This window comes from Onthophagus taurus, unplaced genomic scaffold (assembly GCF_036711975.1).
Source record: "Onthophagus taurus isolate NC unplaced genomic scaffold, IU_Otau_3.0 ScKx7SY_16, whole genome shotgun sequence".
Lineage (NCBI taxonomy): Eukaryota > Metazoa > Arthropoda > Insecta > Coleoptera > Scarabaeidae > Onthophagus > Onthophagus taurus.
This window is the reverse complement of record NW_027248941.1, coordinates 2,317,489-2,341,523: the sequence shown is the minus strand read 5'-3', so window position 1 is coordinate 2,341,523 and position 24,035 is coordinate 2,317,489. Positions and strand designations below refer to the sequence as shown.

The window sequence follows — 24,035 nt, the reverse complement described above, 5'->3', positions numbered from 1 at the left end:
GCGCCACAATTAATAATAGTATTCAAGTTGAAAAACGAGTGGCGAAGCCACGAGTTTTTTAATGAATGAGTGCTTTAAGTCTTATGAAACGTGTTTTTTATGCTATTTTTTGTAATTCGCGTTTTTATTTTATTTTTTTTAACAAAAATAAAATAAATTTTGACAATGTAGGGAAATAGGTATGCAGTAGTTGGTAACACCAGTAACACTTGAAAATAGAAATTTGAATTGTCAATTAGAAACTGTCAAAACACAAAATGTATTCACCTGAAAAAATGTTTCATGTACAGGGTGTCCCAATTTCGATGTCCGCATAGGCTATCTCCGAAACTAAAAGAGAAGGAAAAGAAGTAGCTTACATGTGATGATCTCGTTTTTCGAGGAAATGCTAATGCCGAAAACTCCGAACAGCTATCGTCTTTTGTTTTCGCCCTATCGGCAAAATCTGAAAATTTTGCGAAAACGACAATAGCGAATATCTCACTTATTATCATAGATGGAGTATTATAAATAAAACATTATATGGGCAACTTTTTACGAAGAATGCAGTGGCGTAGGTAGAATTTTTTTCCCATCTTTTATTTTCGAGATTTTAGACGTAACTTTATTTTTTTAAATGGAAACCATAGTTGGCTATGACTTAAAATAATTTGTTATTTTCTTCTGATAACAAATATATATAGTTTGTGGGGTATATTTCTTATAGTTATTGAATAATTAACAAAAATTCATTTTGTTCCATCTAAATCTAATGTATGTATTTAAATGTTAATGTTGCTATGGTGATAACTATACATACTATGAGGGAATATAATGTATCAATTTTTTTTGTTCTTTCTAAAACTATTGTATGTATTTAAAAGTTAATGTTGTTATGGTGATAACCATACCATGAGGGAAAGCATTGTTTCCAATTATTGGCAAAGTTTGTAGCAAGGACAGTAGAATCTAACAGGACTGCTACACCGCAGTCTACGTTACACTATTTACCACGCCTGGTAGATAACTGTCTATGTTTTTAGAGGTTATATGATAGACATTAATACGTCTAAAAACATAAAACTTCAAAACTAATATAAATACGTCTAGGATATAACCTCTAAAAACACACAGCAAACGCATAGACCATAACAACAGCTGGGCGTGGAAAATGTTGTGACGTAGTTTGCGGGTAGGCTGTCACAACAATGGATGTAGCAGTCCTGTTAGATTCTATTGTCCTTGAGTTTGTAGTAGTATTTAAAAATTCACTAACAACTCTGGCATTATGTGCTGGTGTTCCGTCATATTGAAAATATATCATTTGAGACATATTTAGTGGCAAATTGTCGACCAAAGGCTCAATGTGCTGCCTTAATATATTGAGGTATTTCCCTGAGTTTAAGTTTTTATGGTAGATACTATATGTCAAAATTCTATTATCTAAAAGGGCACACCATACATTGAACCCCAATCTTCTTTGAACACTCAGAGACTTCATCGGTCCAGAAAACATTTTGAACAAACAGCAGATTATTTAATTTTTTTAAATATCATCTACAAAATTCTAATCTTCGATTGACATCTCCGGCACGTAAATAATGAGTTAGTCCCGCTTTGGATGGTTTATACTTATTTTTCTTTCATATTCGGGAGCAGCGGCTTTTGGGTCAAACGTCTTGTTGCAATTTCTCTTGCAGGTCATTTTGGTATGTTTTTGTATGTGGTTTGGGGAAGGACCAAATATCTATTAAATTTTCTGCTAACCGGCTGAAGGTTCTTACGTGCGGTTGTCTTCTTTCCGGATATCTTGTGAAATACAATTCTGCGGCTAACGTCGCATTCTTATCTGATAACATATAACATTCCATTATGTTACATTTTTCATAATTTTCGAAATTCATTGTAAAGTTTTATTCAGTTTTGTTATACTTTGACACTTAACATGCTGGTGCATCGTACCAGCACATAATGCCAGAGTTGTTATCGAATTTTTAAATACAAACTTTGACAATTATTTGATACATTATGTTCCATCATAGTATGCATGGTAATCACCATAGCAACATTAACTTTTAAATACATACATTAGTTTTAGATAGAACAAAATGAACTTTTGTTAATTATTCAATAAGTATAAGAAATATACCCCACAAACTATATATATTTGTTATCAGAAGAAAATAACAAATTATTTTAAGTCATAGCCAACTATGGTTTCCATTTAAAAAAATAAGGTTACGTCTAAAATCTCGAAAATAAATGATGGGAAAAAAATTCTACCAACGCCACTGAATTCTTCGTAAAAAGTTGCCCATATAATGTTTTATTTATAATACTCCATCTATGATAATAAGTGAGATATTCGCGATTGTCGTTTTTGCAAAATTTTCAGTTTTTGCCGATAGGGCGAAAACAAAAGACGATAGCTGTTCGGAGTTTTCGGCATTAGCATTTTCTCGAAAAACGAGATCATGACATGTAAGCTACTTTTTTTCTACCCCTTTTAGTTTCGGAGATAGCCTATGCGGACATCGAAATTGGGACACCCTGTACACCTCCCAAAATAAGAGAAATTGCTCAGTGTTCAATGACCTCATCATTGTGGACCTTGTATTCGATGCTAAGAACGTGTTTAAATATCCATAGACAAAAATTGGCACATTGACAACTAGCAAAATTAATGACGCAATGTCACCAACTTGAACTGGCTCCATAAAATGTTACTAAAATCTCATTACAGCATCGGATGCTGTAAGGAGTCTCATTACAGCACCCGTTTGAGTACTGTAATAGCTTTTATTACCGTCGCGAATTACAAAAAGAATTTTTTATTTGAAACATTTTTCTTTAAAACCTCAAATGGCTAAGTTATTGGCTATATTCCAGATATTTGACACACCCTGTATATTATTATTATTATGAGACGCACGGTTAAACCCGATACTTTCTAGTTCTAGATCTAGTGTTAGTTCTAGTTTTACACTAGCACTATCACTAGAACTAACACAAGAACTAGAACCATTCGGGTTTAGCCACACGTCTCTCTCAATGTTAGTTCTAGTGACAGTAGAAGTATAAACTAGAACTAACACTAGACCTAGAACTAGAAAGTTTCGGGTTTAGCCGTGCGTCTACAGACGCACGGCTAAACCCGAATGTTTCTAGTTCTAGATCTAGTGTTAGTTCTAGTTTTGCACTAACACTATTACTATGTAGAACTAACACTATACCTAGAACTAGAATCATTCGGGTTTAGCCACACGTCTCTAAAGACGGCTAAACCCAAATGATTCTAGTTCTAGATCTACTATTAGTTCTAGTTTTATACTAGTACTGTTACTATGTAGAACTAACACTATACCTAGAACTTGAATCATTTGGGTTTTGCCGCACGTCGCTAAAGACGGCTAAACCCGAATGTCTCTAGTTCTAGATCTAGTAAAACTACTCTTAGTTCAACAACAATCTAGCGCTGAATAACAAAACTAGAACTAACACTAGACCAAGAACTAGAATCATTCGCGTTTAGCCGTCTTAACAGATGTACGGCTAAACCCGAATGATTCTAGTTCTAGATCTAGTGTTGGTTCTAGGATTTTTTTCAATAAAAATGCAACGTAGTGCTACCTACCATAATCACTAGAACTAAAATTAGACCTACTACTAGAAACATTATGGTCTTTAGACGCATTTTTAGAATTAGTGTTAGTTCTACTTTTAATTCAATAAAAATATACAAATAACATTTAATATTACCTAGATAGATTTATCATCTATAATTTTCTTTTAACTCAATTTTTAGCAATGTTTCTTTTTTAATTTAATTTATTAACCATGTAATTAATAATTTTTCGCTCAAACAAGTTTTAAACAAATATTACCTTACGTTTTGTAACAACTTTGCTTTATTTCTATTATTACAACCGCAAATATGATATTACCTTGATTTAAATAAGCACGAAATAATTTATGTATTGACACATTTTTTTATTGCAACTTTTTTAATTGTATAAATTATTTAATTTCAGTTCGGACTAACGAAGAAATTGTTACATAAAGGAAGTAACGAACCAAAAAAGAATTCTTTCGGAATGGGAGAAGAAAGCACAACAACATCTGGTTTATATTGTAAATTCTACACTCACCGCGTTTTCTTTATACGCGAGCGGAGAAGTTTTTATTTTACGTAACGGTGAACAACGATTTTATTCTCGATGACTCATTCGAAACAGGTAATAATCTAATTTAGGCCAAAATATTTTTTTATTGTTTAAAACAAATTATTTCATTTTTAACAAACACAAGAAGTTAATCGTTTACAACAATCGTAATCCTCGACGGTTGGGGGCATTTTCGCCAAAGATAAATACGGGATGTTCATGTAACGGTATTTGTAGATTTGGAAAGGTGAAAAACTTTCTTCGTCATCAATCGATCGGTGATGAGGCGAGCGGAACTTGCAAATTGGTGATTGGGGGCGACGATGTGGGGGAACACAACAACACTAATAATAATAATTAAATAATTATTAATTAATTAAAACAAAGATAAAAAAAAATGACTTACTTGAGATAGTGTAATTAACCCAAAAATAACCAAAACCACAAAAAATTTCATTTTTACTACTTGTTGTATTGTTAAAAGATTTTTTTGATTGATTAAACGACTTCGTTAACCTGCTTTTATACGAATTAAAAAAATTTGTTTATAAACGAAAAATCACGTTTAAACAAACTAAAATTTATTTATTTTTTAATTTTATTATTGTCTGTTGAAGGTTAGATAAGGTTAAAAAGGATGAAAAAGTCATTAGAAAAAAAAATACTTAAGAAAATACGTTGTAAAATGAAACGAAACGAAACGGCCAGATGGAAATCCAGGAGAAAAGTTCTCATGGAATGGAAAGACGGGGTGGCAATCGTTTGGTTTCCGAGTTTCCCATTGGTACACGCTCGTCTCCTATTAATAAGTAAAAAGATAGTTGAAACGGACCTTAAATCGAATAAAAGGACCTTTCACTGACGTCCAGGTCCTTGATATTGAAGGATGTTGGTGGTGCGGCGTGGTGCGTGAGCAACTCATTTTAAAAAGACGATCTTAAAAAAAATCTTATCAAGGTAAAATAATAAAACTTATTTAAAAATTAAAATTTATTTAAACAAAAAATTTTTTATAAAATTTCAGATGATGAACTTTAAAGTTACGGGCCTTGTGGCCGATTTGATGCCCAACATCCGTTTGATGCAAGCATCGGGGCACTTCATGTTGAATTATTACGCCGACAACAGCGGTGCGTTGCATACTTTGCGTCTTGGTTATTGTTTTATGCATCTCTTCTTGGTTTTGCTTCAATACGGGTAATTATGGCAACAAATTTTGGATTAAAAAAATTTTAATTATTATTTTGCGCAGATTCACCTTTGGAAATCTCGTCCAAGAAAGCGACGACGTCAACGATTTGGCTGCGAATACAATCACGGTGTTGTTTTTCACCCATTGTTTGACCAAGTTCGTTTACTTCGCGTTGAGATCGAAATTGTTTTATCGGTGAGTTTGTGATAATTTTAAATTTATTTTTATGGTTACGTTTTTCGTTTTGTTCCAAAGAACTTTGGGGATTTGGAACCAAGCCAACAGTCATCCTTTATTCGCTGAATCCAACAACAGATATCATGCTTTGGCTTTGACGAAAATGAGGAGAGTTTTGGCTATTGTCGTCATTGGAACTTTAGCAAGTTGGATTGGTGAGTAATAAAACTGTTTATAATAATCTAAGTGTCAAAAAAATACTTAAATATTTTGCATTTGTTAGTAAAATTAAAAATTGAAGCCTAAATACTGCTTCTAGACGATTTTATATTAGTTAGTGTTTGTGCTGGTTAAGGTTGGCCGTGTATTATCTCAAAAAATACTCAGATTCATGTGATTAAGTCACTTAAGCTATATCATTTTAGAGTCTAGGAATCTCAAATATAAAGACTTGGAAGTTGAAAATGTCTGTGATTATTTTTTTAATATATTCAGAGCTTTACCAACTGTCTCGAAGTTTTCGTCCTCGTTCTTCAACACATTGTGAATATCTTCATTATTATGAAAGTCATACGAATATTTAAACATAACATGTTCGTGCTTGCTCAACTGCCGTTTCATTTTCATCCAGGTTGGGGAGTGTTAGAATGTAGAATATGTACAGGGTGTCCCGTTAAGCGTACGGAGCGGCTGTATCTCTAGAACGTTAAGGCCTAGAGGTTTGGGAAAAGAATCCTTATAAGCAAAGTGACCAAGAAAAATAGCTGGAAATTATTTTGAAGTTCGTAATTCGACCGCTAGGAGGCGTAACTGCCATTGAGAAACAAAGTTCCCGCTATCTCAGAAACTTAGACGATGAGCTACAACTTTGACAACATCATTTAATAGCTTGGATAATACCGCATCGCTTTTGTTTTGCGATATTTCTCATATCTGTCATAATAAGAGAGATGCGTTTTCATATGTTTACATTTTAATATCTCCTAGACCATTCAACCGATTTGAATATTTTCGGTGTTGTTTGAAAGAGCATTTTATGCTCTTTTTAAAGATATTTTCAGTAAGACCGTTTGCTTTAAAACAAATGAGCTAGAGGGCGTTATCTGCAGCGATTACATATTTTTGTGATTTTTGAAGAAAAGTTAAATGGAACGATACTATTTACTTCACAGACCCTTAGTCACCTTAAAATTTGCTAAATTTTAGTGAAAACCGCATCTCGATATCGCCACCCGTTCTCGAATTATAGAAGAAAATGTTAAAAACTCGAGTGCCATCAATCGGATCCAGCTACTTCATCGAGAAAAACAAATCACATAACCATGGTAACTGTAAACATGTCATTTACTAACGCAGAAGCGTATGATAGAGCGTATGATGATTTTGTCTTTTTAAGATTACGAAAAACTGGCAACGTGTAGCCCATTCAGACATCTCTATGAATTCGTAAATCACATTGGTGCGCAATCTCCGAAAACAATTGTCCACAAGATTTCTCAAGAGAATAATATCTCCACCACGTTGTTTTACATCAGGCCTTAACAGATACCGATTGTCTTATGTTCATTAATTAAAACACTACCGTTTTATTATACTATATAACTTTTTATTCAGTGTCATTCAGCGTCCATTACATTTTTCTATTCTCTTCACAGTCTCGTCTTTATCTACCTTACCACTAACGCCATCTACCTAACACCGTATACAACATCCCCCTTTTTTTATCTATTTCTACATTATATAATCCTTAAATCTACTTGGTCTTCTTATTTCTCTTCTTGTCCTTGTTTGTTGTATTTGTTGATTTGCTTGCTCTCCCTGGTCTTTATTCTTTACATTCAAGTCTATGTCCAAATCATTGTCAACCCTAATTTCAGGCTCCAACTCTGTCTTCTTTAGCTGCACTCTATTTCTTCTAATCACCTCTCCATTTTCCTTTTGCACCCAATATGAACGTGGTGACCTGTCCTTTTCTATTATCAATCCTTTTCCCCATCGTACATCTTTATTTTCAGTCTTCACTAACACCTTGTCATCCTTCTTTAACTCTCCATAATCTCTCGCTGTTTTGTCATAATATGATTTATAATATTCCTGTTTTAATCTTAGTTGTTGTTTAATTTTGTCGTTACTTATTTGTTTTGATTGTAATTGTTTGCCAGAAATTGGCAATCTTGTACGAATTTGTCTCCCAAATAATATTTCTGCTGGTGCTAGATTTAACTCTTTCAATTTTGTACTTCTATACATCATTAACGCACTATTAATATCTTCATTTTTTCTCAAAATATTTCTTGCCGTTTGAACAGCGCGCTCGGCCATTCCATTCGCTTGATGATGATATGGACTTGTTGTTACTATATTTATATCCCACTCTTTGCCAAATCTTTTGAATTCAAATGATCCAAATGGCATATTATCTGCCACTATTTTCCTCGGAATACCATGTATCGCGAATAATTCCTTTAGCTTTTCGATAATTCCCATTGCCGTTTTTCTTTCCAACTTTATAATATCTAACCATTTTGAAAACTGATCTATTACAATTAAGTAATCTTTTCCGTGATAGTATAATACATCCATTGATAATGCTTCAAACGGTCCATTCGGGATTTCTAAAGGTTTTAGTTTTTGTTTTGTATTAGCTTTCTGTGCTAATTCGCATTTTTCACATTTCCTAATATGATTTTTAACATCTTTCGTCATATTTGGCCAATAAATTGTTTCTTTAGCCTTTTCCAACATTCTACTAATTCCAAAATGACCTTCATGCAATCTTACTATCATTTCATTTCTCAATTTTTTAGGTATAATCAATCTTTCATTAAAAATAAATAGCAACTCATCGTTTTCATATATTTTGTTTCTAACAGCAAAGTATTGTTGTAGTTCTGTTGAAAATTGTTTTTGTTCCTTTGGCCAACCAAATCTATTAAAACTTTTAACTTGATTCAATGTTTCTTCGTCTTTAATCAATTGTCTAATTAACTCTTTTCGTTCATCGGATATACTAATATTATGAATTCTGTGAACTATATTTTTTACCTCATCTAATTCCTCTTTACCTTTGTGTTTCAAATAATTTCTCGATAAATAATCTGCAATTAACAACTCTTTTCCAGGAACATACTTTACAGTTATACTATATTTCAATAATTTAAGTCTCAAACGTTGAATTCTGATCGATTTTATTTTGTCAATATTTTGGTTTATAATCACTTCGAGAGGTTTATGGTCACTGATCACTTCCACCTGTCTGCCATATATGTATTGATGAAATTTTATACAAGCAAAAACGATGGCTAAGAATTCTTTCTCTATTTGAGGATACTTCCTCTCTGCTTCCGTCAGTGCTCTAGAAGCAAACGCAACAGGTTTTTTCTCCTGTAACAATACGCAACCTAACCCATCCTGCGACGCATCTGTTTGAATTTGTATATCCAGTTTTTCATCAAAAGTTTTCAATATTGGAGCATTTGTTATTTTTTCTTTTATTTTATTTAAAGTTTCTGTGTGTCTGTCACTCCACTTAAATTCTACTCCCTTTTTTAGCAAATTTCTTAAATTTGAAGTTAATTCTGATAAATTTGGAATAAAAGACCTATGATATCCCACTAATCCTAACAGCCCCTGTAACTGTTTTTTATTGTTTGGAATGTCTAACTTAGATATTGCTTCTATTTTATCTTTATCGATGCTCATACCATCTTTATTAAAATGATGTCCTAAATATTTCACATTTGTCTGTTTAAACTGAATTTTATTTTTATTGAATTTAATCTCATTTTCAGTAGCTATTTTCATTACTTTATTTAAAATTTCATCGTGTTCTTTTTCATTTTCCGCCATTATCAACAAATCGTCAAAATAAACCACAACACCTTCTATTTGTCCAAAAAGCTTATAATTAATTTTTTGAAAAATTTCCGGTGCACATGCCAAACCAAAAGGCAATCTTTTAAATTTATAAGTTCCAAATGGCGTATTGAATGCACAGACATTACTACATTCATCGTTTAATTCCAACTGATAGTATCCATCTTTAAAATCTAATACAGTATATATGTTTTTACCGGACAATTTAGCAGTAATTTCATCTAATGTTGGAATTAAGAAATGCTCTCTTACTATAGCTTTATTTAGATCCATTGGATCAATACACAATCTAATTGTACCATCAGGTTTTTCAACGATTACTAAGTTGCTTACCCAATCACAATTGTTTTCTTCAACTTCTTGTATAATTTCTCTTTTACACAGTTCATCTAGCTTGTTCTTCAATGGTTTTCTTATTGCTAACGGTACTCTTCGTGGTGGTCTTATTACTTTTGGAACCTCTGGATTAATCTTGAATCCTACTTTTGATTTAATTCTTCCCAACCCTTCAAACAACTTAGGATATGTCTTTACAAACATTTCTTTTGATTTAATCTCATCTATTATGTTTATACTAGCTAACTTAACTAATTCGAACAACTCACAAGCCTCCAATCCTAATATTGGTTTACTTTTTATATCTACTATTACAAAGCTAATATTTTTAACAATGTGTTTAAATCTACAGTTCATGTTTACAATTCCGAATATAATACCTGTTTTTTCCATTTTTTGTTTTTTCCAGCTTTTTATTCCTTCTTTTGGCAATATATTGACTTCTGCCCCTGTGTCAATTTTAAATTCTACTGGATTATTTTCAACTTCTATTGTTTCTATCCATTCCTTTCTTTCTCCTTTTTGTCTCACTTGCCCAATTTTTTCTAGTCCCACAGTATATTCTTCTTCACTACCCTCTATGTCGGTTTTTACAGTATAAACACTTTTTGCTTTGCACGCAATCGTAAAATGATTATATTTTTTACAATTATTGCATACTTTTCCATAGGCTGGGCATTCTTTATACTTATGTCTCTTCAAACATCTTTTGCATTTGAATTCTTCTTTTCTAAACACATCTTTATTTTTGTTTGTGTGTTTTTCATCATTCTTCTTCTGAAACCCAAACTTTTTTCTTACTACTTCTACTTTTTTATCCACTGATTCTTGAACATCTTTACATCGTGTTTTTGTCGCTTCAAACGCTCTACAAATTTCCATAGACCTTTCCATTGTTAATTCCTCTTGACTTAACAATTTTTCTTGCAATCCTTTATCATATATTCCTAATACAACTCTATCTCTTACCATTTCATCAGCATCTGTAAAGTTGCATGTTTTCACTAGTTTTCGTAGCTCTTGTAGGAAATTGTCAAATGGTTCTCCTTCTAATTGTTTTTTCTTATAAAATTTGAACCTTTCATAGACCACATTTGCCTTTGGATTGAAATACTTCTCAAACTCTTCCATCACTTTATTATATCTCTTTTTTTCTTCATCCGACAATTTAAAATTATTATAAATTTGAACTGCCTCTTCTCCAATCGAATTTAATAACAATGCTATTTTAATTTCATCTTTTTTGTTGTCTTTCTCTGCCGCTACTAAATAAATTTCAAATGCCTGTTTAAATCTTTTGAAATTTTCTGATACATTTCCGTCCAAGCTTAACGGTTGTGGTAACCTTGCAGCATCCATTTTGTGATATCTTATTTACCTTCTTTTCTTTGTCTTACTTTTCTTCGACGTTCAAGGATCTTGGCTATTTTCTTAATAAAAAAGTAGCGTACCAGTTACTTTCCTGACTGCGCCATGTCTTATGTTCATTAATTAAAACACTACCGTTTTATTATACTATATAACTTTTTATTCAGTGTCATTCAGCGTCCATTACATTTTTCTATTCTCTTCACAGTCTCGTCTTTATCTACCTTACCACTAACGCCATCTACCTAACACCGTATACAACACCGATTATGATAACAGACTGAACTATTACCATTGACTTTTAAATATGATTTGGGCAAATCCAAACCTTTTATCACAAATGCTATGTAAAGCAAGCTGATGTAAACTTGCAATAATATGCATTCTTGGTTCGAGCAAAACCCACATTGCTTTCACCCCTTTATCTATTGGGTAGACTAAACGACCGGACTTTTCAAGAAAAACCAATAACCAGGGAAAATATGACAAAACATTAAATACCAGTAGAAACGTGTCCAGGGCCGAGACTTAAGCTGCGCTTTTTTTTCGTCGAAACTAGATTAAATAAATGCATCGAGGTTTATGGAAGGCATTTCGTACATTAGCAAGTTATTTTTGCCAAAAATCTAAGTTATTCTAAGTGTTTTGGTTTATTTTGTTTTATTATTTCTAGCCTTCTGCAAGCATTTTTTAGTATTTTGGAAGCAGCTTTTGTGTTTTGAAAACAGTTTCTGTCTTTTGGTAACAGTTTCTAGACTTCTGCAAGCACTTTTCAGTATTTTGCACGCAGTTTTTGTCTTTTAATAGCAGTTCCTAGTCTTCCACAAGCACTTTTCAGTATTTTGGAAGCAGTTTTTGTCTTTTAGAAACAGTTTTTGTCTTTTGGTAACAGTTTCTAAACTTTTGCAGGCACTTTTCAGTATTTTAGAAGCAGTTTTTGTTTTTTAGTAGTAGGTTCTAACCTTCTGTAAGCACTATTCAGTATTTTGGGGTCAGTTCTTGTCTTTTGGAAACAGTTTCTGTCTTTTGGTAGTAGTTTCTAGCCTTCTGCAAGCACATTTCAGTATTTTGAAAGCAGTTTCTATCTTTTGGTAGCAGTTTCTAGTCTTCTGCAGGCACTTCGCAATATTTTGGAATCAGTTTCTGTCTTTTGGTAGAAATTTCTAGTCTTCTGTAGGTACTTTTCAATACCTTGGAAGCAGTTTTTGTCTTTTGTTAGCAGTTTCTAGCCTTCTGCAAGCACTTTTCAATATTTTGGAAATAGTTTCTGTCTTTTGGTAGCAATTTCTAGTCTTCTGCAGGCACTTCTCAGTATTTTAGAAGCAGTTACTGTCTTTTGCTAACAGTTTCTAAACTTCTGCAAGTACTTTTCAGTATTTTGAAAGCAGTTTTTGTCCTTTAGTAGTAGTTTCTAGCCTTCTGGAAGCATATTTCAGTATTTTGGAAGCAGTTTTTTTCTTTTGGTAGCAGTTTCTAGCTTTCTGCAAACACTTTTCAATATTTTGGAAGCAGTTTTTGTCGTTTGAAAACAGTTTTGTCTTTTGGTAACAGTTTCTAGACTTCTGCAAGCACTTTTCAGTATTTTAGAAGCAGTTTTTGTTTTTTGGTAGCAGTTTCCAGCCTTCTGCAAGCAATTTTCAGTATTTTGGATTTTTTATTCTCTCTTATTTATTTCCTAAGGTAACTTGATCCAATTAAGATATACGAATTTTTAACATTTTCTTTTATAATTCGTGAATGGATGGAGATATCGAGATGCGGTTTTCACTAATATTTAGCAAATTTTATGGTGATTAATGGTCTGTGAAGTAAATAGTACCGTTCTATTTAACTTTTTGTCAAAAATCACAAAAATTTGTAACCGCTGCAGATAGCGCCCTCTAGCTTATTTGTTTTAAACCAAGCGGTCTTACTGAATGTATCTTTTAAAATAGCATAAAATGCTCTTTCAAACAAGACCAAAAATATTCAAATCGGTTGAATGGTCTCCCTTATTATGACAGATATGAGAAATATCGCAAAACAAAAGCGATTATCCAAGCTACTAAATGATGTTGTCAAAATAGCTCATCGTCTAACTTTTTGAGATAGCGGGAATTTTATGTTTCTCTATGGCAGTTACGCCCCCTAGCGGTCGAATTACGAACTTCAAAATAATTTCCAGGTATTTCTCTTGCCCATTTTGCTTATAAGGATTTTTTTCCCAAATCTCTAGACCTTACCGTTGTTGAGATACAGCCGCTCCGTACGCTTAACGGGACACCCTGTATATTCAGAGCTTTAGCAACTATCTCGAAGTTTTCGTCCTCGTTCTTTAGCACATTGTGAATATCTCCATTATTATGAAAGTCATACGAATATTTAAACATAACATGTCCGTGCTTGCTCAACTGCCGTTTCATTTTCATCCAGGTTGGGGAGTTTTAGAATGTAGAATATGTATAATCGTTCTTGGCAGACTTCCAATTAGCATGAACACCAACGCCAGGTAGTAAATAAAACTTAGACGTTTGATGGCAACTAAATTTGAGTTGTTATAATTTAGGATATAGATCATGATAACTGATAACAGCTGTTTTCAAAGATTTTGACCAAATATTGATATAGTAGAAACCACGAGAGCTGGCAGTGACAGATCGCTTAAAAATGGTATGAATCAAGATATGGACGTACGACTTAGATTATTTCACCATATACATTTAAATGTAGGTTATGTTAGTAGGTTATGGAGGTTATATGTCAAACATTGTCAAAGATATTATTTAATGATTTTCCTTTCAAAGAAAATATTTTCGGCTTCAGATTCATGACAACGCTCACAAGACGTTTCGATTTGAGGTTATAATTATAGAGTTACATCCCTTAGAAGAACAGACGTACTTTTTCGACGTGGCCATTTGAATTGTACAGCAGACATATTAAACTAATGTTATCTCTTTCTAACACACATTACTCACTAGCGGTTTATCAACTACGTATGGCATTTGTAAGAGCGGAAAACGATGATTTATTGCCACCTCTCGTGGCGTCTACTATATATCTACTACAAATATTAAATGAGTTTGGAACCAAAGATTACATAAAAGTCACCAAATGCTTGGAAGTATGCTGACAACTTCGTAGTGATCGCGAGGGAAGTGGGTGAGATGAGGACAATGAGCGATGTGAAAAAAAGAAGAATAATGTTTGAGAGTTTAATAAAAAGTGTTATAATGTTTGGGTTTGGTTTGGGTTGGAATGGAAGAAGCAAAGATGTAAAGACCAAGTACTGGGGTGAGTTATTAGTAGCCCGGCGAACGATGGTTGCTAAATTGTTTGAGAAAGAAAAAATATTTATAACAAAAGTCATGTAAAGACTTCACGGAGTAACTGATAGTATGTTATTGAAGACATTAGGCGCACTTATCAGTTTCTAGGTATGTGGTGGCTTTCATGAAATGTTAATATATTTGTCTTTGGGTCCGAATTTACATAATCTATGCCTCGGGTCGGCCGACGTCTTCGAAGACGGCCGTGATCAGGTGTTTTTGTTTTGGGATGATTGACATTTATAGACAAAACTAACCTTACTCAATTTATTAAACCGGAACTAATGGCATAACAAAAGAAAACTGACCTAGATCCTCTTCAAGTACTACCAAGTCTTTTTGGCTGTATAGTTATGTATGTAATTTCAAATGGGGGTGAATTCCTTGATAGTACTTAATTCATAGTGCTTTATGTTCAAAATTTGGGGCCAATGGCACACCAAAAATGGATTCCCTTAAGTAGGCGAGGTTTGCTTACGTAACCTGCAGCCTTCTTTGATCCATCAGTGTGGTCTAAGTCACCAAAATAAAAATATATCTTGGTTAAATCTTAACCCTTTGCACACTCGTATGTCGCAAGATGCGTTTTACCGTTGCGCTCGTATGCCGCCGTATAATCGCCACAATACGTTTAAGCTTTGCACTCATATGTCGCCGTATAGGCGGCACACCATGTTAAACCACTTCAGTTCACATGTGCACCATTTTTGCGTTTTGTATATTACTCAGTTTTATAACTAACACGATTGGGTAAAGTTCGGTGTATTTTTTCGTTATATTTCGAAAAAAAAACATTTGAAATGCCCAAGAAATTTTTACAAGATGAAATTGAAAATGAGTTGCAAAGTAGTGACGAGGAATTTTATATTGACGCGCCTGAAAATGATAGATTGGATAGTGATAATATTAGTGAAGAAAGTGACTCTAGTAGTGGTAGTGATATTATAGTTACTAAAAGACAGGGAACCATACCTTTACCATCAAGTTCAAGCAGCAGTACAGAAGACGAGAATATAACACAACCTGGCAATTTTGGTCCATGGCAGGATGTCACATGCCACGATCAAGTACCAGACAGGATTCTGTTTACTTCTGGGGATAAAATGGTAGGACCACAAATTCTAGATACTTGTACAAAACCCATAGATTTTTTCAAGCTCTTTTTTACCGATGAGCTAATAATAAAAATAGTGGAACAAACAAATAACTACGCTAGACATAAAATAGCACAGAAGAGGTTGTCAAAACGTTCTACATGGCACACGTGGGTAGAGTTTACCGCATTTATTGGGGTTGTCCTAAATATGGGTCCGATAACCGTATCTAATATCCAAGAGTATTGGTCACAACAGTTTAATGCCAAAATACCTTTTTTTAGTAGCATATTTAGAAGTTTAGTGAGACCTGATTTACCTGTAAGTACAAGGATAGTGTTACATCTTTGTCAAAAATTATTAGACAATAACCCAGGATGTAAAGGATATCATTTTTACACCGATAGATACTATACTAGCTTGCCACTTGCAGAAGAGTTGTTAAAACTAAATGTTCATTTGACAGGCACTATTCAAATAAACCGCAAATTTATACCTGATTCTATCAAAAAACCAACATTTGCATGCAGATCAGGCAATTTGATGTTATTGGCATGGAAAGATAAAAGGGTCGTCACCATACTTACTTCGTGGGATATTTCAGGAACACAGCCTATCAACAGAAGAGTACGTGGAGGCAACTTACAAGTTGTAAATAAGCCAAATGTAGTGGTCAATTACAATAAATTTATGGGAGGTGTCGACCGCGAGACTCTTATTCAGCGTCATACTGTTTCCTGAGGAAGTCTTTGAAGTAGTGGCGAAAGTTATTTTTCTGGGGACTCGAAATGTCCAGTGTCAATGCATATTTATTATATCAAATTTCACAACGGGGCCAAAACAAAAAACCAATGACACATCTAAAGTTTGTTCGGGAATTGGTTAACGAGATGACAAAAAACTTTTGGCAGGGGTCCAAAACTTCTGGCAGACCATCATCTGTAGATACAGAAGAACGGCTAAATGGTAAATTACATATTTTACGCCAAAATGATGGGAAGTAAAAGACTGTGCGGTATGTTCTAACCCTAAAGTACAAGGCGGCAGGCGAGAAACTAGGTATATTTGTGACACTTGCACACGTAAGCCTGGACTACATATTGGTGACTGCTTCGAACGGTACCATACACTACAACATTATAAAACATAATTTTTTGTAAATTGTGTATAAATTTATTTAATGATAATGGTAGTGATTATGATAACGTTAGGTTTTATTTGTGTTTCTCTATCCTCAAAATTTATTATTTTTGTAATCCATTATTTTCTATTTAGTGTTTTTCAAGTTTTTTTTATTTAGTTATTTTTCATGTTATAATTGTAATAAATTATTGTGTTTAATTTGAATAAACATCTGTGTAAAAAAATATTTTTTAAAAAACATCCCATAGTTTTTAACATTAAGCGATTTTTTTTTTAATTTTCCCAAATTTTTATTTGGTTTTTACACTAAGTGTATTCACCAAGCAATATTAGCGCATTTAAAAAAAAATCCCATATAAAAAAAATTCCGAGTAGACAGAGATAAGTAGATAAAATAATAGTCCGAGTACAGTGTACTCACAAAAGGACATATATACGAGTGCAAAGGTTAATAACCATACCAATTTTTTTTTTTTTTTATTTATTTAGCATGGACTACAATAACATTTTTCGGGGACAGCACCCACACTCGCAAAGACCCCAACAACGAAAACGAAACGATAACCGAAGAGATCCCCCGCTTACTAATAAAATCATTTTACCCATGGAACGCAATGTCCGGAATGAAATACTACATCTCCTTATCCTACCAAGTCTACTACGTTTTATTCTCGATGCTTCACTCCAACCTCCTCGACGTCCTATTCTGCTGTTGGTTAATATTCGCGTGCGAACAACTCCAACACTTAAAAGAAATCATGAAACCCCTGATGGAACTCTCCGCCACCTTGGATACTTACGTCCCGAAGAGCGCCGATTTGTTCCGCGCGCCGAGCGTTAATTCTCAGGATAATTTAATTGATAACGACGCCTTGGATTATAACAATATGAAGAACGACGAGCTAAATTTGAAAGGGATTTATAGTACTCATCAGGAGATGGGGATTAATTACCGTGGGGGTAATTTGCAACAATTCGATAGCGGCGGTGGGGGAATTGGACCAAATGGATTAACTAAAAAGCAGGAGTTGTTGGTTCGATCTGCGATTAAGTATTGGGTTGAACGACATAAACACGTCGTTAGGTAAATTTATTTTTTTTAATTTTAATTAAGTCAAATTGATTTATTTTTTTAGATTGGTAACTGCAATTGGAGATGCGTACGGAATCGCGCTTCTCCTTCACATGTTGACAGCTACTATCACTTTGACTTTGTTGGCTTATCAAGCCACTAAGGTAATTTTATCATTTATGTCTAAGAATTATATTAATGATTTTTTTTAAATTTTAGATTGATAGTGTTTCAAAGTATGCCTTAACCGTTTTGGGGTACTTATTTTACGCCTTGGCCCAAGTGTTTCTATTTTGTATCTTTGGAAACCGGTTAATTGAGGAGAGCTCCTCAGTTATGGAGGCGGCGTATAGCTGTCATTGGTACGATGGATCTGAGGAGGCAAAAACTTTCGTGCAAATCGTTTGCCAACAGTGTCAAAAGGCCATGTCGATTTCCGGGGCGAAATTCTTCACGATTTCGTTGGATTTATTCGCTTCGGTAACAACCTTAATCAATTTAATCAATTTTTTTTGATAATAATTCGTTTTCGGTTGTTTTAGGTGTTAGGAGCGACCGTTACCTACTTCATGGTGTTGGTGCAACTCAAATAAATCATTAATGGTAAGCGACAAAAATTAATTAATACAAAAAAAAGGGATTTTTGTCTCTTAAATTGGTTTTGAGAGCATTCAATTGTGTCTTATTAGAGTTAATTTAAAAACAATTTAAATTTGCCACTTAACACAGTACCTGATTCAAACAAAGATAACCTCTTAAATTTTTAAATAAAAAAAATAAATAAATTAATAAAATATTAAAAAGAATTAATATTAATTATAAGATGAAAAAATTGCACTAATTTGAATGAAAATCACGAAAAATAGTTAATTTAATATTAATTATACGAATTTTAATGAAATAAGTTAACCGTTAATTATTTAAAGTACAAAAAAAAGTTAGGCAACTCAAATTGCATTGATGCATATTTGGTTGCATAACCTTGGAGTGATTATTTTGGGGGGGGAAATAATAGATGGCGCTGTAAAACGTGTTTGAAATAACTATAAGGCATTAATAATTATACAGGGAATTTCATAACTCGCAATATATGAACGGCAGTACTCATAGTTACGAAACTACTATGTATTTGCACATTGTCTCACATAAAATGCAACTAGATAGCACTAGTTTGTACTTAGATATCACTATGTTATATATTTGTATTGAACTAAAACTAGAACTAACACTGTTACGTATGGTACGTGTGCGTATGCTGTTGTCCCCACCACGCCTAAAATGAAGCCAGAAAGGTCGCCATGTTAGATGTACCAACTTAGCGGGAAATTCGAAATTCTTATACAGTTGACCCGTTTGAAAGCGGAACACCCTCGTAAAATTTGTATTTATTATCCGATTTCGATAATTTTTTTTTTAATTGTAGAGCGTAAAAAACTGTACCTTAGGACAAAGAGTGATATTTTTCTTAAAAAAACCAAGGCCTACTATTTCACTTTTTAGGTGCTAAAAATGAAGAAATCATATTAGGAAATTTTTTACAAAAAATCTGAGTACACCACTGCATTAAGCACCTTTTGAAATGGGCATATACCAAATTTCATCAAAAATGGTTACAAATTAACACCGTTACAGATAATTGAAAAATACAATATTTTATGAATTTATTTGATCAGATGGAGTAAACCATGACAAAAAAGGAAATAAAATACAGCCAATAATACAAAAACTATTTACATTTGTAACCATGGAAATAAAAAAATAGTTATCTAGTAAACCATGGAAATAAAAAAAAAGAATTGAATTCTATGAAAGTGATTTAAAGCATTACTTCTGTCAGTTTTGTGCTTATAAAAATTTTATAAAAAGTGTGCAATTTAGTGGTGTAATTATGGAACGACTAAGTGTTAGACACAAAGTTGAAATTGTACGCCTTGTTGGCGATAATATTCTTTCGAAAAGAAAAGCGGCTATAGAATTTAATAACAGGCATCCAGATATGCCTCCGGTTAGTGCTAGCACCGTTCACCGGGTAAATAAGGTATTCAACGATACAGGCAGTGTATCAAAACAAATTCTAAAAGTTCAAAATCCACGTCGGGAAATTAGAAATAATAATCAAATAGTGGAATATTTTCATAATAACCCTCATTCGAGTTTGAGAACGGCTGCCATAGATTTAAATATTCCATGAGAATGTATTAGAAGGTGCCTTACAAAAAATAAAATTAAACCCTATAAACCAAAATTTCTACACACTCTTGAACCAAGAGACGAAGAGAGAAGACTAGAATTCTGTTTATGGGCTCAAGGTGAATACTTGGAAAACAGAAACTTTTTAAGGGAAATTTTGTTTAGCGATGAGACCACGTTTACAACAAATGGCGTGGTGTCATCGCAAAATTCAAGGTATTGGTGCACAGAAAATCCAGAATGGATCATCAACGCAAGGCGACAGTATTCGCATAAAATAAATGTGTGGTGCGGAATACTTGGCAACATAATTATTGGTCCATTTTTCTTTGAGGGCAATTTAAATTCAACAAAATTTTTGTATTTCTTAAGAAATGAGTTTTCGAATGCGCTAAACAATTTACCACCTCTGGTATGTGCGAATATAAAATTTCAATTAGATGGGTCTCCCGTGCATAACGCAGTAGTGGTAAAGCGTTGGTTAAATGAAAATTTTGAAAATCGATGGATAGGAAGAAATAGTCATCTTATTGAATGGCCGCCAAGATCTCCTGATTTGACACCACTCGACTTTTTTCTTTGGGGAATCCTTAAACAGAAAGTTTACAGGTCAAGGACACAGTCGCTAGATGAACTGCGTGCTACAATAGTTCAGGCATGTGCAGACATTACCCCAGAGCAACTGAGAAATGTAACAATGAATGCACGAAGAAGGTACAATAAATGTATCGAACTTAACGGTGGATTGGTGGAAGCAACAGACATTTAACTAGTTTTTATTTTCTATTAATACCTTGAATGTTGTTTTTTTCTTCAATTTTTTGAATTTCTGTTAAATATTGTTAAATAGTTTTGTATTATTCTCTGTATTTTATTTCCTTTTTTGTCATGGTTTACTCCATCTGATCAAATAAATTCATAAAATATTGTATTTTTCAATTATCTGTAACGGTGTTGATTTGTAACCATTTTTGATGAGATTTGGTATATGCCCATTCCAAAAGGCGCTTAATGCAGTGGTGTACTCAGATTTTTTGTAAAAAATTTCCTAATATGATTTCTTTATTTTTAGCACCTAAAAAGTGAAATAGTAGGCCTTGTTTTTTTAAGAAAAATATCACTCTTTGTCCCAAGATACAGTTTTTTACGCTCTACAATTAAAAAAAAAATTATCGAAATCGGATAATAAATACAAATTTTACGAGGGTGTTCCGCTTTCAAACGGGTCACACTGTATATACTTATACAAGAATTTACATTATTATAAACTGGAAAGACAGAAAATAATAAACATTAATTTTTTTTTGATAAATAATTATTAATTATATGATATTTTAAAAGAACTTAATAATTTTTAGCCATAACCCTTATAATTAATATAAACTAAGAAGAAAATATTTAAAGCAATTCTGATTGATCACGTTAACCTATGCTTATAAATAATTGTTAGTTTATTAAAAAAAAACTGAACAGTCCTTAATAATAAACTTTACTTGAACTTCAATTGAAGACCTCGGTGTAAGAAGGGAGTAGCTCCATTTATCAAGACAAGGAGTTGTCCCCTTCTTACAGCGAGGTCTTTAATTGTTAATTCTAAGTCAAGTAACCAGAAACATTTTATGGACTGTTGTAAATAATCGTCCAACCTACCAAATTATAAAAAACATGTGTGAAACGAAAAGAATTCGAAAACTTTCAACAAAAATCAAATTTTAATAAAAATAACAATATGTTTATGAGAATTGTGAGGTTATAATTGTAGGTACAATAGAGACTTGAAACTATAGCTAAGTTCAGGTCGGTACATCCAACATGTCTGACTTTCTGATTACCCCCACCACCACCACATACGCCCTCTAGATTATATATAAGACCTCAATGACTAAATTTGAATGTTTCTATAGTTCATTTTTTTTTATAATACTTGTCAAATTGTTGTAAAGTTGGCAAAATTAACAAGGAATTTTGTTTTATCATGTTTTGAAATAGATACGTCACACTGACGTTTGAGCTTTCGTTATTCCGTGCATAAAAAATGTTGTGGGGTGTTTATTTGTCATTTACTTACCTAGAAAAGGTGTTTTGTTCTATTTAATTACTTTTTAGCACGTTTTTACAATAAATATGTACTTCCTTAAAATCGTATTTATCTACAAATTTATTAGTATTTTAATCTCAACTGTTTAGTTACTGAAAATGTTACTAAAAATCAGGAAAATAACGTAAATTTTATAAGGGTCCTAGATAATACCAACAGAAACCCTAAAAAAATTACATTGACAAGTATTATAGAAAAAAAACGAACTATAGTTCTAGGCCTAATGTCATTGACAGTACTAGATAACGCTAGTTAGTACTAGATATCAGTATTTTATACAGGGTGGTTCAGTTTTTAATCGGGAAACTTTACTAGGATGTAGTACTTGCTAAAATAACACAATTTTTTTTATATAAACATAGGGTCGCAACTCTTTTGTTTTCGAGCTATGAGCAATCAAAGTTGAGCCAAAAATTTACATTTTGTTTTGTATTTCGCTTGTAAATATAAACCGTAGAATTTCTCTAAGGGGATAAAATTCACCACCCCCTTGATTTTTTTTATAATAACTTTTTAACGCTATAGAATATTAACATTAAAAAATATGGGTTGTAAAGCTCATTCTTTAATGGTACTTTTTTCTCTCTTTAGTATTTTCCTTAAAGTTAATAGTTTCCATGTAAAAAATAAAATATCGTGCTATGTACTGCTATATGTCGCCATGTTTATCTAAAAGTTGCCTCATAATTGTTGATGATAATTAATAATTTTTGACTGTTATTAAGCAACAGTATCAATTTTTTAATATTGTTAAAAACAACGTAATTTGTTCAGACAGACATTAATCTTATTTATGATTTTTCTTATGCAAATCACAATTAATTGGTGTTATTTAATTAGTACTAGATCCTAGTAAGTGCACTACTTCCATAGCCAGCTATAAAGAGAATTTTTTTTAATAATAGCAGCACTTTACAGTAACTAAAGAGACAAAAAAGTACCAATAATGAATAAGCTTTACAACCCATATTTTTTTATGTTAATATTCCATGGTGTTAAAAAGTTGTTATAAAAAAATCAAAGGGGTTGTGAATTTCATCCCCTTAGAGGGCGCTAGGGAAGTTTAAGGTATTGTTGAAAATAAGATATTAACCAGCAGTACATGCATACAAAATTTCAAATTCTATGGTTTACTTATACCCGAAATAAAAGATAAAGTGTAAATTTTTGGCTCAATTTTGACAGCTCATAGCTCGAAAACAAAAGAGTTGCGACCCTATGTTTATATAAAAAACTTGTGTCATTTTGGCAAGTACTACGTTTTAGTAAAGTTTCCCGATTAAAAACTGAACCACCTGTATATTTGTATTGAACTAAAACTAGAACTAACACTAGACCTAGAACTAGAAAGTTTCGGGTTTAGCCGTGCGTCTTCAGACGCACGGCTAAACCCGAATGTTTCTAGTTCTAGGTCTAGTGTTAGTTCTAGTTTTACACTTGCACTGTCACTAGAACTAACATTAGACCTAGACCTAGAAACATTCAGGTTTAGCCGTCTTAAAAGATGCACGCCTAAACAGAATATTTATAGTTCTAGTATTAGTTGTAGTGCTAGTCTACTTTTATTTGTCATTCAAGATTGTTAATAGATTGTTGTAATATCAAATTATATTGAAATATTGCGTTTTATGTAGGACAAACAAAGTACGTATGTAGGTAGGTACGCGCCCTGGTTTCTATGGAAATATATTTTTATATATTGCATCTTAAGTAAAATTCACACTGTAATTATTAATAAAATTGTAGTTCCTTATAAAACACTATTGGTGTAAAAAAATAGATTTAGTTTTTATTTTCATTAATAAATAATAGATGACCCTAAACATCAAAAAAAATGTTTAAAATTATAATTTATTATGTTTATGAATAAATTGAATTAAAAAGCTTGGAAATGTTTCTTTGAAGTTAACCTTAATTTCCTTAAAATTGAAAATACTTCTCGAAATTTGAAAATGTCTCCTTGAGTTACCCTTGATTGACCTCTAATCAACCTTGACCTACTTAAAATTGAAAATTTGTCTCGAAATTTTGAGGTAGTC

The 24,035-nt window shown here is 32.7% G+C and overlaps 3 protein-coding genes across 3 annotated transcripts in view; 1 reads left to right on the top strand and 2 right to left on the bottom strand.

The window, feature by feature from the left end:
- The window catches only part of LOC111418720 (Zinc finger protein swm), a 62,057-nt gene that overhangs the window by 3,590 nt on the left and 34,432 nt on the right, over positions 1–24,035 (bottom strand). The gene's annotated exons all lie outside the window — the stretch shown is intronic.
- LOC111418665 (alpha-tocopherol transfer protein-like) overlaps positions 1–24,035 on the bottom strand; it is a 40,829-nt gene that overhangs the window by 15,162 nt on the left and 1,632 nt on the right. The gene's annotated exons all lie outside the window — the stretch shown is intronic.
- On the top strand, positions 3,974–23,882 carry LOC111418663 (odorant receptor co-receptor). The gene is made up of 9 exons (XM_023051286.2): positions 3,974–4,214; positions 4,760–5,099; positions 5,167–5,339; positions 5,395–5,529; positions 5,590–5,726; positions 17,126–17,720; positions 17,773–17,872; positions 17,928–18,188; positions 18,251–23,882. Exons 3-9 carry the CDS (start codon positions 5,167–5,169, stop codon positions 18,299–18,301), a joined length of 1,452 nt encoding a protein of 483 aa, XP_022907054.2. The 5' UTR covers positions 3,974–4,214; positions 4,760–5,099; the 3' UTR covers positions 18,302–23,882.